We start from the raw sequence: 18,568 nt of genomic DNA, 5'->3' as shown, positions 1-18,568 counted from the left end.
TGTCAGTCAGATCTGGATGTTGGCCATTCCAGATTAGATTCATATCTGGGTTGTATACTCAATGAAGTGGGTCATGGAACCAGACTGACTTTACAGGAGGCTGTCATGTTTACAGGTGTAAACAAAATTGTTTTGTGTTACACTTGTAAACTTTTACAAACCTTCTCTTTGTTTGAATAAAGCACATGACAAAATGATGTACAGGTAATTCCGGGTTTTATTCAAAATGCCTTAAAGTCAGCATATCAAATGATCTTTTCTTGTTGAAGTATGCTGGTGGCAGATGTGAAGCTAAATGTAATCCATTCACTACCAAAATTACCTACATGGGTACATAGCACAAGTATGATGAGTAACCATCTACAACATATACAGTTATTACTGTACATCAGTTGTCTGAAACTCAAACCACCCTGAGGGCATGTTTGATGGCCCAAGGGCCACACCACCTTTGTTATTTCTCATGACACCTTGTGATGCCAATCATTTTGCGGGCCACAGCTTGGCAGGCCGCATGCTGCTCACGGACTGCATGTTTGAGACCCATGTTGTACGTGCTCATTTCTTTTTCTGTTAACCTTACATTGTCAGAATTTGTGTCTAAAAATGGTATTGTGTGTTCCAAAGTACTTTTCGTTGTAAACAACCAATGTATGGTCTTGTAGCAGAAGGCGGAGCTATTGGTTTATTAGATTTGTCAGATGACATAAACTAAACAAGCTCGTTGGGAAAGTGATGATAAAAGCTGGCGATGCGGATGAGTTCACGGAGTCACAGAAGAAACTTTCCACCAAGCAAATGAATGAATGTGATGTCTACCATGTCCATCCATCTCTGATGTGGGAGGTCGCGGGTTCGATCCCCGGTTGAGTCATACCAAAGACTTACAGAAATGGTACTAACAGCTGCCTCGCTTGGCGCTCAGCATCAAGAGGACTGGTTGGCCTGGTGTCAGGATAATGTGACTGGGTGGGACATCATGCTACATGTCTGTGGCATGATGCCCCAGTGCTTGACATCACTATAAACTGCCACGATGTAGACATCGTAGCGATATGACTGAAATTTTTTTAAAGCTACGTTAAAAATCCAAATCACACACACACACACCATGTCCATCAAATGTGAGACATGCAGTATTGAAAATACCATTCTGATAATTTAAACAGCTATTTCAGAGAAATGTTCATAACGATTCGCAAATCAGATAGGTCAGACTCAAGGTTCTATAAAAATATAATGGAAAGGCATGTTTTAGGACAAAGACTATATTGTGTCCCACAGACAACCTTTGTCATCTTGTCTCCCACAGACAACCAATTTTACAAGCAGGTCAAACACTGAATTCAAAGTACAACTGAAAAAGGTTTGTGTTTAGAAAACCAAGAATATCAGAGCCAGTAACCCAAGATAATGAAGTATTTTTTTGCTCATGATATGGGCTGTCACATCGCAGCTGCTTTGTAGTGTTTTGCTTTTTACATTTTTCAGACTGTTTTTAGATTTATAGTAGTGTCGTACATGTCATGTTAACAGCTAAAGTCCCTCCAACAAACAGCATGACAGGGCCCAAACATATGTTGTCTTTAGCTGATAATAACAATACATTTGCTTACCTTTTTATGTCTTGAATTTCCTCAAAATGTACATTCTTGGTTATTTCTATTAATCAGAATTACATGGGTTCCAAAACTTGATCCACTCTACAGATATTTGGGTAATTTCAATTAGATTTCCAACATAAATCACATTTTTCTTACCGCACTCAAAAACAAAATGATTATGATCTTTCCTTGCAAAGGCCACTCCTTCCAGTCACATGGTCATCATATGGAATTGACCCAGCTAATAAATGCAGTCCATCACAAATAGATATGGAGAACTTAGCTGGATTGACAGAAACACAAAATCTCTCCATTCCAGACCTCCTGGAAAAGTTCTTACAATGCGCATTCATTCACAATATGACTCAAAATTTCAATTATGAGTAGACCAAAACAAGACCTATTTTTTAAACGAGTAACTGAGTGTGCAACCAAGTTTAAAGGTCACTGGTCAGTGCTGTGTGCATATTACTACTGTTAATGTGCATTGCTGTACCTACAATTGCATATTTATTTTAGAATCCAGCATAAATTCAATTATTTTCTTTCTTGTAGTGTGTTCTTTTTACTATTCAGCCTTAGGTAGAAAAGCAAAATGAATGTATGTTGAAAAGTTTACTACATTTGCATGGGAACTTGTTTTTTCTCAGTAATACTGAATACATTTCGTAACTTTGGTGTACATGTGCATCTGATGTTAAGGAAATGTACAAGGAGAAACTCAGCTCAACTGTATATGGAAGTTTAAGTTTTATTGTTTTAATCTTAATTTTAAAAGCAGTAATAAATATCTTGGAACTATTGCTTAGCTTCCTTTTTTTGTGGCAAAAGTCTTGTCCGTTTGATGTGAATCCATCCACTGATGGAGTGGAGAGTTGCCGTTAGAACACAGTCCACTCATTTACCTCACATTATGTTGCCCATGTACAGAACAGACATCATTTTCATGGATGCCATGTTAATAGATGTGTGCATGATTTACTGTTGATAGTCATATACCATGTTGCAGTCTTTCATTCAATGAAATTTAATATCTCAGTGTTACATTATTCCTTCTCTATACTTATTTTCCATGCACTTACCCCCACCCCCCTTATTAGACTATTATTCTTTAAGGGACCACATAGGTATCCCATCCTTTTATTTTATATCAGAATTACAACTGGTTATGGATAAGTTGCAGTGAACCCTAACATCGTAGGGATTATGTATTTCTTCCCCAAATTGTTTATAAACACCAAATTTGGTGTTTTTGTATTTTGATATTTGTTCCTGTGACTAGGAGTCTTAATGTGTGTGTTTCAGCATCTTCCATTGATAAAGGTGAGATTCAAAAGTTTAACAATCAAACATCTTACTTTACTAACAGAAGAAAAGGCAGGTGAGTTTTACATAATTTACTGTGCTATTCACTGGGGTGTATTAGTACACACCATATAAACTACAGGTGAGTTCAGTGTGACAAGGTGTATGCATATTGTCGCTATTGGTATTCATTGTTTCCTTGCAGGAGATTTTATTTAAGATAACAATGTCAGGACAGTCTGTGTGGAAGTTTGTCTCACCCACACTGCCTCCCTTGTTCATGTACAACACTGTAAAATCACTGCATTTTGTAATTCATTGTCAACCAAACTCTGAACCCCTTTCCTGATGTTGATCCCTATTTGAGATGTCCCCATAGATACTTGTCTAGGTCTCTTTTTAGAGGTTTGATTAAGTGTCACAGAAGATTGCTCAGTCATTTCGATTGTTAGTGATGGTTTCTGACAACATTTTTGGGTACAACACCCACTGTAAAAAGCCCATGTTTTTTCATCAATCCAATCTGGTGAATTTAATAGAATGAGGTGCACACAATTTTACAGAGAGGGTTCTGAACTACTTCAGATATTCCAGGTTACCAAAAAAAGTGGGAAATGTCTTCTCATGATTGATTTTTCCACTTTAAACCGATTTCTTTTGAAGGGATCTTTCAGGATAGAGACCACTTTCTCAATCTGAAATGCAATGTTTTTCATCAGATTGGCAAGTATCCATTGATCTTTAGGATTTTTACTTGCACATTCCAAATGTTTCTAATATTTGCAGATACCTCTGGGTTTGCTTGAACCAAGAAGATTTTAAATTCTGGATTTCACCATTTGGAATGAGTTCCACACCAAGAGCTTTTACCAGAGATATGGGAATAGTAGCGGCATATTTACAATAATTGGGAATTTCCAATACTTTGACAAATGGCTGATTCCTAATGTTCAGGTACAGTCCATCCATCAAGTTCTGTTCAGTTGCTGGTTGCCATGGTTGGGCCTTTTACCCAATCTCAGGAAGTCGGAGTTAATTTTGTCACATGACTATTTTCATAGGGATGAATTTCCTAACAAACCAGAATTTAGTCCAGGTTACACAGGGCAGGATAAAATGAATCCTGATCCCAGATGTCTTTGTCTGCTCATTTATATCGCTTCCTAGTGGGAATATCTCTCCCTTCTGGGAACCTTGAATGCTCCTGCAGGTCTGGTTGCTTAAGAAAGTCACCATAGTGCCCTCTACAGTTTCTCCTCAAAGTGGGAAATCTGACACAGAGATTTACTCTCAGCTTAGATTTCATTGGGACCATATTTTCATCTCCACTTGCATCAATGGATAAATCAGTACAAGTCCTGGTGCATGTGCCTGATTCCCACTCCTATCTGATGTCAAATTCTGTTTGGGGTGCTCATTTAGAACCAGAGGGTCTGTTCTCCACAGTCTCTGTACTCAGAGGAATTGTCTCTCCACATCAATAATCTAGAAATGAAATTGTGCTACATATTACTGCTATTGGGTGGGGATATAACTAATTTTAAGTGTGTAATACTTACCCATTGCTGTTGCCAGATTCCATCCTCCCACCCTGCTCTGATGTCCTAGTGTAATCATTGTTTACAAAAAAAGATCTCAGTTCTGTGCATGGGCATGCAAAATACACAGTGAACTCTATCCTATTGACAGTTCTCCCCTCTATAGAAGGATGGATTCACGTCAAACAGACAAGACTTATGAAAAGCCCCCCCCCCCCCCACAGCAGTAATGTAATTTATGGAATAATTTTAACATGAAAGCAATAAGTTTGTCTTTTTCTTAACATTTATAATGGTATAATGGTCTCACTCTATCATAATTTGAGTGGTAGTTTATGTAAACAGGAAATAGTCTTTTCAGATAGAATTAATTACCAGGTAAAATATTTATTTGTGGGCTTAAGACGGTTTTACTTTTCTTGTCTGAATACCCCGATTGAAGCAACTTGCATTTGCCACAAATTGCACTCTTTGATGCAAGCGGATTAAACATATTTCAATGTGACATAAATTTACACTTAAAAAATATTGTTTATGATACCTATGTGCATAATCAAGCATTTGCTTGATTTGAGTATTGCTCAGGATGGGAGAGATTAATTCCACTGCCATGTGAATTTTGAATAAAATATAATCTCTGAGTTAAGAGATCTTGCATGACCTCCATGGGATTTGGACCACTCCGGTGGCCTAGTGGTTAGAGTATCCACCTTGGATGCAGGAGGTCGTGGGTTTGAATCCTGGTCAAATCATACCAAAGACTTATAAACATGGTACCAACAGCTGCCTCGCTTGGTGTTCTGCATTAAGAGGTTTGTGTTAGGACTTGTCGGCCAGGTGTCAGGATAATGTGACTAGGTGGGACATCATGCTACATGTCTGCGGCATGATGCCCCGGTGCTAGACATCATTATAAACTGCCAAACTGCAGACATTGTAGTAATATGACTGAAAAATTGTTAAAGCTATGTTAAAATTCCAAATCTCACACACGCACACACACACACACACATACACATTGGATTTGAAACTGTATCTTCTGAAACTGAGCCAAAATATCTTATGAAACTGGGCCAAAGTGCACTTAACAAACATTTTAGTTGAAAATAATGTTTTCTTATCAGCATCAGACCCATTTCTAAACTTTTCAAATGCATATTTTCAAACTTGTCAAGGGGGCACTCACCAGTTAATATTTACTTTTGAGAGTGACGTATGTAAGGTGAAGTAGTTCGCAATTAAAACATGCATAATGGAGAGCATGTTGGCATACCCCTATGCAACATTAATGTAATGTGGATGATATTTCTTTTGGATATTGTACTTTTGGAAATTTTACATGATTTAAACACATTGCTAACTAAAATGACTGCTCCCTTGTGTTAAAAAATCAGCCTGAATTAGTAGCAGCTATTAAAATAGGGAAAATGAATTTTGCCAGACTAGACAATACCAGCTTCTGAAAGTGCAATGAATGAATTACCAAATATATAAAATGTAAAAAAAGTTATCGGCTCTTTTTTTTATACAATTTACCTCTGAAGTTCAGGAAGTGAAACTGACCAAGTAGAGCTAGCACTTTTTTGAAAGGTGCACATCTGAAGTAAGGCCAAGCTGTATACTCTATAATCCATATTACATCAATCAATCATATACCAAAATAAAGGGAATTAAAGGTTCTTTTAATTATACCTAAGATATACAAGGTCTTTTTTAAATAGCCAGTATAGCCAGTGAGGAAAGCTGGGGAAATTCTTTTTCTTTAAAATCCTAACCCTATGCAAAATACTAAACTGTAGAGCGCCACCCAGTGATTAAACATAACGTTTTGTTACAATTTGCTGTAAAATGAGACTGCTCTACAAAGTAGGTCATTTTAGGATTGACAAGTCTGCAGTCATATTCAGTGATATCCATTGTAATCGATTGGTTGTGATATATTTGCCATTCATGATTTTGTCGGTTTTCAGTGACTGCAGCTTACATCTACCCCTACCTTAAACTAGTTCAATTCCAGTTTCCGAAACAATCTGTGGTGCATAAAAGGGCTTATTTGACCATAGGGGAGTGGATATTGTGATAGTGCTAAAGGGGAGTGGATATTGTGATAGTGCTGAAGTGGAGTGGATATGTGATAGTGCTGAAGTGGAGTGGATATTGTGATAGTGCTGATGTTGTTCTTGTTGTTCTAGGGTTTAACGCCATTTTTCAGCACAAGATAGGCTATACATGGTGGCCAGTATAACTGGTGGAGGAAGAACCCTGGAAAACCCAGGGAAGAACTACCAACCGACGAGAAGCTACTGACAGGCTTTCCCACGTACCCACGCTAGCTGAGCCTTGGACTCGAACCTACGCAGACAGAGGTGAGATGGCAGTGATCCGGAACGGTGAGCGCTTTAGACCACTCGGGGCCCCGTGATAGTGCTGAAGTGGAGTGGATATTGTAATAGTGCTAAAGGGGAGTGGATATTGTGATAGTGCTGAAGTGGAGTGGATATTGTGATAGTGCTGATGCTGTTCTTGTTGTTCTAGGGTTTAACGCCATTTTTCAGCACAAGATAGGCTATACATGGTGGCCAGTATAACTGGTGGAGGAAGAACCCTGGAAAACCCAGGGAAGAACCACCAACCGACGAGAAGCTACTGACAGGCTTTCCCACGTACCCACGCTAGCTGAGCCTTGGACTCGAACCCATGCAGACAGAGGTGAGATGGCAGTGATCCGGAACGGTGAGCGCTTTAGACCACTCGGGGCCCCGTGATAGTGCTGAAGTGGAGTGGATATTGTAATAGTGCTAAAGGGGAGTGGATATTGTGATAGTGCTGAAGTGGAGTGGATATTGTGATAGTGCTGAAGTGGAATGGATATTGTGATAGTGCTAAAGGGGAGCGGATATTGTGATAGTGCTGAAGAGGAGTGGATATTGTGATAGCGCTAAAGAGGAGCAGATATTGTGATAGTGCTGAAGAGGAGTGGATATTGTGATAGCGCTAAAGGGGAGCGGATATTGTGATAGTGCTGAAGAGGAGCGGATATTGTGATAACGCTAAAGGGGAGTGGATATTGTGATAGTGCTGAAGGCTGTAAAGGTGGTTGATCAGTCATATATCCATATTGTTGGGTAGAATATATACTTGTACTTAATACATTGCTGTCACCATAACCTTCTGTTGATACATGTGTGCCATAATTATGCACACTTACCACTTTACTATCATGATGTCCTACCAATGTTGGACTGGCTAATTTTTACTATGACATTCTGTGAATAATATAAATACCTAAACACTCAAACATTATGGATACCATATTTTTAATAATTTTGAAACACATAGTTTCTTGTCGCCTTTTTCAACTGGTGGAAAATAAATCAAAGTGGAACATAAAGTAAGGTCTCTTTTATCCATACTTGAGACCAGGTGATTTAATTGATGACTGCCAGACCTTGAAACTACTTTTGATTAGCCTAATTATAGCTTGAGTTCCTTGGGTCTTCCCAAGCTTATTTTCCTTTTTTATTTGATCTTTTTACTGTCTGATAGGACTAGAGACTGGCTGGTAACCAAGTCTGAAGATTGTTGTTTCTCAGACTGTATGCTGTATACTCACCATTCTATTGTCTTATTGAAACAATTTCTTGTGAACTAATATATCAATAGGTATGTGTGTGTGTCTGTGTGTATCTGGTAGCATTTTACAGTACCTCAGCACAGATGTGGCTAAATGCGCATGGTGCCAAACAGTGGTACAAAAATAATTTTACTTTCAATACATGCTATGTTTAGAAGCAATCTAAACTTCCTGTTTTATGTACAGGACATCAGAATTTCAGGATTGAGGCCCTTTTGTTGTATTTACTGCCACTGACATTTGGACTTGTCTGGCACATGCACATCAAATTTTCAGGATTGAGGCCCTTTGGTTGTATTTACTGCCACTGACATTTTGACTTGTCTAGCACATGCACATCAGGTTTCAGGATTGAGGCCCTTTGGTTTTATTTACTGCCACTGACATTTTGACTTGTCTGGCACATGCACATAAGGGGGGGGGTCACTCTTAGTGAAAAAGATAACTCGGTTGGAAGCACATGGCTAACAAATTCCATTATGCACTTGTGTCTAATACAGAGTTCAGATGCATTCATGAAAGTACAGTAAAACCTGTCTTGACAGACCACCCCTTCTGTCATAAATGTGTGGTCTCTCAAGACAGGTGGTCTCTCATGACAGGTCATAACACCGTATAATCAATAAATCTGTGCATTGAGAATAAGGTCTCTCAAGAGAGGTGTTCTCACATAACAGTGGTCTTTCAAGACAGGTTTTACTGTACTACCCTTAAAAATAATTTCTCTAAAAGTTTTGGATAATTTTTTTTAAGAACACTGGAATATCAGCATGATTGGTTTATCCACAATCTCGCTGAGTTGTTTGACCATCATTCCATACCATATATACTCACTGTAAAGGGCGAAGACCCAGATCTGCCATTACATAGTTCTCAGGAAAATCTGCCTGTGCATCATTTTAGGAGTAATCAGTAGAAGAAACATCATAGACCCTGACATGCAGGCACATTATGCTACAGCAGATCAGGATTTTTGTTGCTTGCAGTTTGACTTGATTTATAAGTTAATATGGGGGCGTTCACCAGTTATTATGTACTTTTGAGAGAGTGATGTATGTAAGGTGAAGATGTTTGCATTTAAAACATGCACAGTGGAGAGAATGTTGGCATACCTCTAGGCAACATTAATGTAATGTGGATGATATTTCTTTGGATATTGTACTTTTGGAAATTGTACATGATCTAAGCACACTGCTAACTAAAATGACTGCTCCCTTGTGCTAAAAAATCAGCCTGAATTAGTCTAAAGTACACTATCCATAGCAGCTATTAAAATTGGGAAATTGAATTTTGCCAGACTAGACAATACCAGCTTCTGAAAGTGCAATGAATGAATTACCAAATATATAAAATGTAAAAAAAAGTTATCGGCTCTTTTTTATGCAATTTACCTCTGAAGTTCAGGAAGTGACAATGACCATGTGGAGCTAGCACTTTTTTGAAAGGTGCACATCTGGAGTAAGGCCAAGCTATATACTCTATTACCCATATTATACACCAAATAAAGGGAATTAAAGGTTCTTTGAATTATGCCTAAGTTATACAAGGTCTTTTTTAAATAGCCAGTGTAACCAGTGAGGAAAGCCGGGGAAATTTTGTTTCTTTATAATTCTAACCGAATGCAAAATATTCAACTGTAGAGCGCCGGGTATATATGGTATATGATTTTGTTCTCTGTATTTGAGGTCCTGGAAAGTTACCTTAGAAGCCCTAAAAAGTCCTGGAAAGGTCTTTCATTATTATTTGAATGGAAGAACACAAATCCTGTTTAATGATAATGTATTATGAACAAAAATAAAAACAAACACCAGAACTGCAACCAGTATTTATTATTTGAAAAGAAAACACTTATATATTATTATGTAAGTGTTTTGTATAATTAAGCCTACAGTTTACCTATCCCACTTCCAACCATGTCGTGTGCATCAGTACACAATAGAGAAATAAATCTTCTGGAATAGATATGCTGGAAAATTTCAGTGTGCTGCTCAAGGACATATTTTCTTGTCAATAGATCCACCTATGTTATACACTTAGCAAGTTCTTGACCCTTTGATTTGAAAAACCTCATTGTGAAGTGTAATGATGTAATACATGATACAAGTGAAACAGCACCTGCACATCATCCAAAGCAGTCCATGAATGGAAGGTCAAAATTCTCGAGAGGTTCAATTACCAGAAGTTATAATGAGCTTGAAAATGAGACAGCATCCTTCCATAATATCATAATAATAAAGTCAAAGAGTGCAACGGTTATATTAGGAATAGAACTTTTGCTGTTGTAGTAGGGTTTAATATCATTTTTCAGCACAAGATAGGCTATACATGGCGGCCAGTATAACTGGTGGAGGAAGAACCACAGAAAACCCCGGGAAGAACCACCAACCCACGAGAAGCTACTGAGCGCTTTAGACCACTTGGCCACTCGGGACCCCAAAATAGAACTGTATTTTGTAGCAAGTGAAATTGAACTGATTTTCCTGGGATGATTCTGAATAATGGATGCTCATAATTATTAAGAATTATATAGATTTGGACAAATGAAATATTAGACTTAAATTTTTTTTTCAGTTTGCCTTTTATTAGAGCCCTGCATGAGGTGCCTATTGTAGTCACTTTATTCCATTGATCCATCAGTCCATTCACATCGCTCGTAACTACGAATTCTCTGGGCCCTCCGTGATTAAAATTTGCTCGACTCCAAATATTACTAAAAATATTTTAATAATCAAGAGCTGTTTTGAGTTTGAGTAAGGTTTGGAGGAACATTTATTCAAAAGTTGAGTAAAGTTTTATGATCCATTTTTGTACCAGGTACTCTGATTGCCTATGTTACATACAGTACTATTGTAATCAAGGAGTTCAGGAATAAGCACCTACCATGCTATCATTTTCATTTGTAATTTTTTAATATCGTTTTGAATATAAAGCACTAAAAAACTTCAGCCGAATTATTTTTCTTGTTTATAAGTTAAGTTTATACACTCCTGAGTTTGCATTTTTGGATAATGCATGCATCACGAAGGACCAGCCAGCCACAAGAATGCATTATGGATAGCCATATCGGTTTTAGGGATAATCAGTATTAAATGTGATACATATCTCTGCAGAAAAAGCAAAACAGGTAGTAGCAGAGGAGACAGTGTCAGACTTTACCTAAATGAAAACAATACAAGCCTCAGACTTTACCTAAAGAAAACAATACAAGTGTCAGACTTGACCTAAATGAAAACAATACAAGTGTCAGACAATACCTTACTGAAAACAATACCAGAGAAATATTTCTGTATTTGTGAACAAAATAAATGCATTCAGACGAGAAACCCTGCTGCATTGTGAAAATGTGATGATTGGGCTCCAGCCCATTGTATTATTAGTAGGTACAGACATGGCCAGATTAGGCAATAAATACAGTGTTTTTCCCATTGGCTGACTTACCCTGCTTCTCATTTCTGACCCTAGTACTTCCCCCCCCCATGATAAACGAAAATAAAAAATAACAAAGTCACATTAAATATATGTTTTTAAAAAAGCAATCTGCCTATCCTAATTTTAAAACAAGTGCAGTAGGGAACATGATTTTGTGACCTAATTTATTAGGCTGCATGCTAAACAGCTTATGTCACTGTAAACGAGTCATTGTCAAAACATTCTCTGTTGAATGTTTAGAATTATACATGTGCGTTTTGCTGAATTTGTCTTCTTAAAATAGCTGTATTAGTGAAATTCTGTATATCATTGGAAAATTCAACACTGAAAAAGATGCAAGAGTACGAACATTTACATTTGGTTCAAGTCAAGACAAAAGTAGGTTAAACTTTCCTTATCATCACAGCACTAGAACATTGCTACAGTGCATTTTGCAAGGATATAATTAACACAGAGCCCAAAATTTGTTGTTTTGTTGCTAGTTGTTGATGTCAAAATTGAATAAAACATAACGTCTCATTAATTCCATTTGTTTTAAAATGTTTTAGCTCAAAGATTTAATGAAACTTGTTTTAAGTGACAGTTTTATACCATTTCTAAATTCAGACAACTCAACATTCACTTGGCCCAAGTTTTGCCGTATTCTCTGTTTTGGTAGGAGTAAAGTCACTTACAATTTTTTTATTTCTTTGGGAACCATGTTGATAACTTGTGTAAAATTATAAAAGGCCATTTTAGGCGTTGTTTAAAATGTGTTAATAATGTAATTTTGTATCCCTGAATGAATTTATATTCTAAGTGCACATGATGTACAGTCTACAAGACATGTCTTATCTCAAAGGTGGCAGTTGCTTGGACCATGACAAATAAAACATTTGTATAAATCCTTGAAAATCAGTTATATATTGCATAAAGCTTCATGTTGCTCATTTATATTGATGACATTTTGAATCATTGACTTATTACAATGTATATTTTATATTGATGACACCTTAAATAATTGACTCATACCATTGTTCCATTATGTCCACAAATTTGACCTCCCTAGGCTCTATTATATTGAAAACTATTTTTATGCCCCATGATAAATATTGTAGGGCATATAAAATTTCCCTTATTTTCCCATACATGGGTGTCTGTCTGTTTAGGTCAGTTTTTCAGTGGGCCATCAGTCAGTCTTTCATAAACATATTTCTAGTTGTAGGAAAGAAGCCCTTCTGTGGATGTTTACAGCAACAGCTGTACCAAAGAGTTCAATATTCAATACTTAGAATATTAGTCATAATAACATACACTGCTGCCAGTGCTTGCCAAACATCAAACTCCTGAATTTCCTTGCAGCAATGGTAAATCATGCAGATTTAAGAGTGTGGCCTTGGATTGATTGATCCCATGATGAAATCTTTCATTTATTCTGTCTGAGAGTTAATTACTGTTTCCAAACTTTCAACAATATTGAATGAAATATAATGTTTGGTTATTTTGTCATGGTGTTAATTGCCAAGGCAATAATGAGTCATTAATTCATCACACACGTTTTAACCCACTGGAGACAGACGGAGGTGATTGGTGTAATTTTAAATCTGTTAAATGCCCGGTTCAGTTCCTGCCTCAGGCAGACAAGGTCGGCTGCCTTTGGGAAAGGCACTTGCCCCCATTTCTTTGGAATGATACAGAGAGTAATATATTGAATGTGTTATTAAAATCCAGTCAACCATCACCCAAGTCTGTCATTCTGCGTTTGCTGATGATCCTATTCTCAATAGGACATCATACATGTATAATGTAGACACTCATATATAAACAGTTACATTACAGTTTGGTAGATAAACTTGATTTTATCAGTCAGTTTAATTTTGGATGACTCTCAAGATTTTGTTTATGATATTTATTACATCAATTGAAATATAAGATGCAATTTACCTGCTGTAAGCTTTTCTTTTTGTTTTGATATCCAGAATGGGTATTGTGTGTAATGTATGTATGTATGTATGTATGTGTGTGTGTGTGTGTGTGTATATATATATATATATATATATATATATATATATATATATATATATATATATATAACATAAACAATGTATGTATGTATATGGCATAAAAAAATGGGTCACATATCTGAATGAAACACATTACAATGAAGGTGAAAATGAATATACAAGGTGTCCGCCTTATTTGGTTATCGTTATCTAGAGGGTGATCGCCCTGTGTTGTTGATCTGAGCAGATATATCGAACAGAATGACACGAGCCCCCGTACATGAAATACAACAATTTAATAAATTACATAAACAACTGTGATAATACATTACATTAGGAAGATTGTTGTTGTTGGGTTTAACGCCATTTTTCAGCACACGATAGGCTGTACTTGGCAGCCAGTATTAATGGTGGAGGAAGAACCTGGGAAAACCCCAGAAAGAACCACCGACCCATGAGAAGCTACTGGCAAGCTTTCTCGCATACCCACATTGGCCGAATCCAAGACTCAAGCCCACGCAGACAGGTGAGATGGCAGTAATCCGTAATGGAGAGCACTTTAGACCACTCAGCCACTATTAGGAAGATACACTTCTTTTTAAAATAAATCATTCACTGTTTTAAACACAAATGTACTTATATAAATAGACTATCTGTTTTAAAAGATAGAATTGGTTCATCATAGAATCGAGTCAACAATCAAAGTCATTGCTTTGTACAACTTCATAACCTGCTTATTTCCATTTCACTCCAACTTCACTGTGGCTGTTGTTCTTGGTCCTGTCACCTTTTTCTTCTCCAGACCATAAACGAACCTAGTTTCATAAGATTAATGTACTTCCTAATGGCTATTTCATCACTGACTTGCATTAACATCACACGAGACAATACTGTTCTGTTCTTGACTCAGTTACACAAACGAATGAATGAAATTCATAACATGGCTTAACTACGTTATTTTCATCGAATATACACATTCAAGTCTTTAGCATACATGAGATCTCACTTCATGCCGTAACTACGTTATTTTCATCGAATACACACATTCAAGTCTTTAGCATACATGAAATCTCACTTCATGGCTTAACTACGTTATTTTCATTGAATACACACATTCAAGTCTTTAGCATACATGAAATCTCACTTCATGGCTTAACTACGTTATTTTCATTGAATACACACATTCAGGTCTTTAGCATACATGCAATCTCACTTCATTGCTTAACAACATTAATTTCAGTCAATATGCACTCAAGTTTTTATCATACGTGAAATCATCTAAGATCAGATAATTCAGCTAAAGTAATGCATGAAATTTTTAGAATACCCTGATTCCTTATAACAATCAAGATGACGAAGTCAAACAATTTGTCAAACTTACATAAAGAAGATCATTGTATGAATTCAGATGGTTGAACTCAAATACAATTATATTCATATCAAGAAAATTTATCTCTGGATTTAAACAAATAAATTCATGCAAATATAAGCAAAAAAATTCAAGCAAATCATTATATTTTTTGGTATCAGCAAATTACATGTGATTAACACAAATACCTTGTGCTTTCAAGCTTTGCTCACTTCTACCAGCAGAATTGTGTCCATCGACTCTCCAGACATCCAGTCCCTTGGATAAATGTTTTGCGAGAGTATTTCTTCTAAATTCAATCTTGGAGTCTTCTATATATATTTTTTTCTCTTGCAGGAAAACATAGACTGACTAAATTTTGCAATTGTGCATATCAAATCCAAGAAATTTTGCACGGAAAACACGCCCCTTATTTAGCATAACCGTTCAGGATTAAATATATCTACTGCCTTTTATAATTTGAGCCAAAATTGCAGTCAGTCTGACTAATAGATTTATAAAAAAACTGATTCTGGACAATTTCAACTCTGACATGTTCAATACAAAGATCAAAATTAACCTTTTCCTTCCAGTCTCTGACAGTTAAATAAACAAAGGCTTAGTTAAGAATCACTTCCTCTCACAGCACAGATATTAAAAATTATTTCAATATAGCAATTTAACATGCACCTGTCCCAATAAATGTAAATAATTGTTCTCTTGCCCAAATTAATGTGCTCATCATAGATCGAAAGAAATTAGCACCCTTACACCGTGCAGTCGGATTCGGCTTGCTAGCAATTATATACAGTAATAATTATTACCACATACTGTTGCAGATAATCAAATCTTGGTGTGAAATTGGTTTGGCAATGTTTTGAATTGGAATGGCTGTTACTTTTGATTGGTTTGGCAATGTTTTGAATTGGAATGGCTGTTACTTTTGATTGGTTTGGCAATGTTTTGAATTGGAATGGCTGTTACTTTTGATTGGTTTGGCAATGTTTTGAATTGGAATGGCTGTTACTTTTGATTGGTTTGGCAATGTTTTGAATTGGAATGGCTGTTACTTTTGATTGGTTTGGCAATGTTTTGAATTGGAATGGCTGTTACTTTTGATTGGTTTGGCAATGTTTTGAATTGGAATGGCTGTTACTTTTGATTGGTTTGGCAATGTTTTGAATTGGAATGGCTGTTACTTTTGATTGGTTTAGATTGTGGAAACTTTGATCATGTTATTGATAAATTGTGTTTTTGAGCTACTGTTCATAGACCAGAAGAACTTATGGGATAGTCTGTTGTCCATCGTCTGTCATCCGACATCCATCTGTTAAAACAAGTTTGTTACTGCTACTTATCCTAAATTATATGGAGGATTGCCATGAAAATGTACACACACCTTCAACCAATCGTCTAGATTGGTTCTGGATCAAAATAATGCTGATTGCACATCCAGTATAGACATGAGAGTGGCTGTCTTGAAAATCTTGTTATTGCTACTCCATCTGAATGGACGGTCATGGAGTTTTTGCTGAATGATGTCTAGTAGGTCCTAAATGGAATCTGAAGTCCAATATGGTCACCACAGCAGCTAAATAATTTTATCCAACTCCTCCTGAACATAAAGTTGAATATATATGGGTTTTTCACCAGAAGACTTTGTCCAGTTCGTCTTAAATGAACATCGTGCCAGTCTGACATTCCGTATGACTCGTACAGTGACCGTCTTGAAAATCTTATTATCTCTACTTTACCTGAATGGATGGTTGTATCACATAGGGTTTTCACTAAAAGACTTCCAACAGTGTCTGCTTGGTCTTATATACTGACCAGAATGACCGTCTAGAAAATATTTTTATCACTGAATAGAAAGTCGTATTGACCTCACCAAAAGACTTCTTATACCAGTAGATCAACATGTTGCTGACCTGGAGGTGTGATACGACGGCCAGCTTGAAATTCTTGTTTTCATTACTTCTCCAGAATGAATGGTCATATTGTCATTGGGGTTTTGCCTTTTTAGACTTTTAATATTTTCTTGATCTTAAAGTGCTGATCTGATGTCCAATACATGGCTGTCTTTGTCCAATACATGGCTATCTATGTCCAAAACATGGCTATCTATGTCCAGTACATGGCTATCTATGTCCAGTACGTGGCTTTCTATGTCCAAGACATGGCTGTCTATGTCCAAGACATGGCTGTCTATGTCCAATACATGGCTATCTATGTCCAATACATGGCTATCTATGTCCAAGACATGGCTGTCTATGTCCAATACATGGCTATCTATGTCCAATACATGGCTATCTATGTCCAGTATCTGGCTATCTAGAACATCTAGTTTTCACCACTCCTTTTCAATGGAAAGTCTTATGTTGTCTGCTTTGGCCTAAATCAAAATAACTGACCATCAGCATAGTCACCATCATTGTTATCTCTACTCCAAAATGGATGGCTGCATGTATACATGTATCAAGATGGGGTTTCACCAATATCCTTCTTGTGATACCTAGTTGGTCCTAAAAGAAGATGGTGCCAGCCATACATCTATGATGACTAGTGTGAACATCACCCTGAATGGATGATCATTATGACATGGGGGTTCAGCAAGAATTCTCATGATGTCTACTTTATATTAAAAGTAAATTGTGTCAATTTGACATCTAGCATGTCCACCACAGCAACAAATGTAAAAAATGTTGTTATTGCTGAAGAATAAAAGAGATGGTTTCAACACTGAGCAGTTAAAAGGAAGAATTGGTCTTATCTTGAATTCCTGGAAATTCTCATTGACCCAGGGGAGAATTGGTTCTTTCAGTGGACTCTTGGTTGTCACTTACCATGGCCACATGTGATGATCCCATTTGCAGCCATAAAACCCCTCAAATAAGTTTGACAAAACCACAACCCCTACACTCCTCCAGTCTATCTAGACACTTGGTAGTTTATGGTTTTTTATACCAATGTTTCTGCAAAGCATGTTTTTTAAAAAAATCTCTACTTAGGAAATTCTTTTTCCAAATAAAACTTCTTGTAGAGCTAGACAAGACAACTGTATTTCATTTGCATAGTTTAGGGATGCTCGTAAGATAAATTGTGAGATTTTAGATAATAATGGCCTCACTTGATGTTGTTTTAAATAAAAATGCTTTTGTTTTTTCCTGGTAGGACAGTATATCGGAATACAGTGGGAAAAAGCTTAGTGCTGTAGAGCCACACATCTATGCAATCTCGGAAGCAGCCTATCAGAGTCTGAACTCGTCACATTTGAACCAGTCATGTATCATAAGTGGAGAAAGTGGTGCTGGCAAGGTATGTGTACAGAAATTTAAACATTATTTTATATCATTTGTAAAGAAATTAGTTTTCTATTTTTAGATCACCATATATAATCATGTATAACTAGGATCACACTACAAACAAAATTTCATGTTAGGGAGAGTTACTTTTATAAACCTTATATTCTGATTGGTTGATTCATGGAAGCTGTAATCTGATTGCTGAATCAAAAAGATGACCTCATATCAGTGTCTGTTAGATCTCCATTTTGATGGAAATCTTGATTTTAATCAGATTGTATTAAATTTGTATGTAAATATAAATGGTAAGTATTCGTTATGGCTGACATTTGCTTAGGGTTGTCTTTGACATGGAAGGAACCAGACAGCGAAAAGAAAACTGCTGACTGGAGATGTTTGACAACTGTGCATGTGCTGGGACCATGC

The 18,568-nt window shown here is 36.6% G+C and overlaps 1 protein-coding gene across 5 annotated transcripts in view; it reads left to right on the top strand.

The window, feature by feature from the left end:
- LOC149804198 (unconventional myosin heavy chain 6-like) overlaps positions 1 to 18,568 on the top strand; it is a 294,440-nt gene that overhangs the window by 37,558 nt on the left and 238,314 nt on the right. For all 5 annotated transcript variants that reach the window (XM_089937853.1, XM_089937830.1, XM_089937846.1 and 2 more), the window contains exon 4: positions 18,012 to 18,155. In XM_089937853.1, the coding sequence (XP_089793979.1) occupies positions 18,012 to 18,155 (144 nt within the window). The remainder of the gene's footprint in view (positions 1 to 18,011; positions 18,156 to 18,568) is intronic.

The sequence above is a fragment of the Sinohyriopsis cumingii genome, chromosome 2 (genome assembly GCF_028554795.1).
Source record: "Sinohyriopsis cumingii isolate HCF-2022 chromosome 2, ASM2855479v2, whole genome shotgun sequence".
In the NCBI taxonomy this organism is placed as follows: Eukaryota; Metazoa; Mollusca; class Bivalvia; order Unionida; family Unionidae; genus Sinohyriopsis; species Sinohyriopsis cumingii.
Note: the sequence above shows the minus strand (reverse complement) of the source record. Positions and strands in the feature narration are given on the sequence as shown.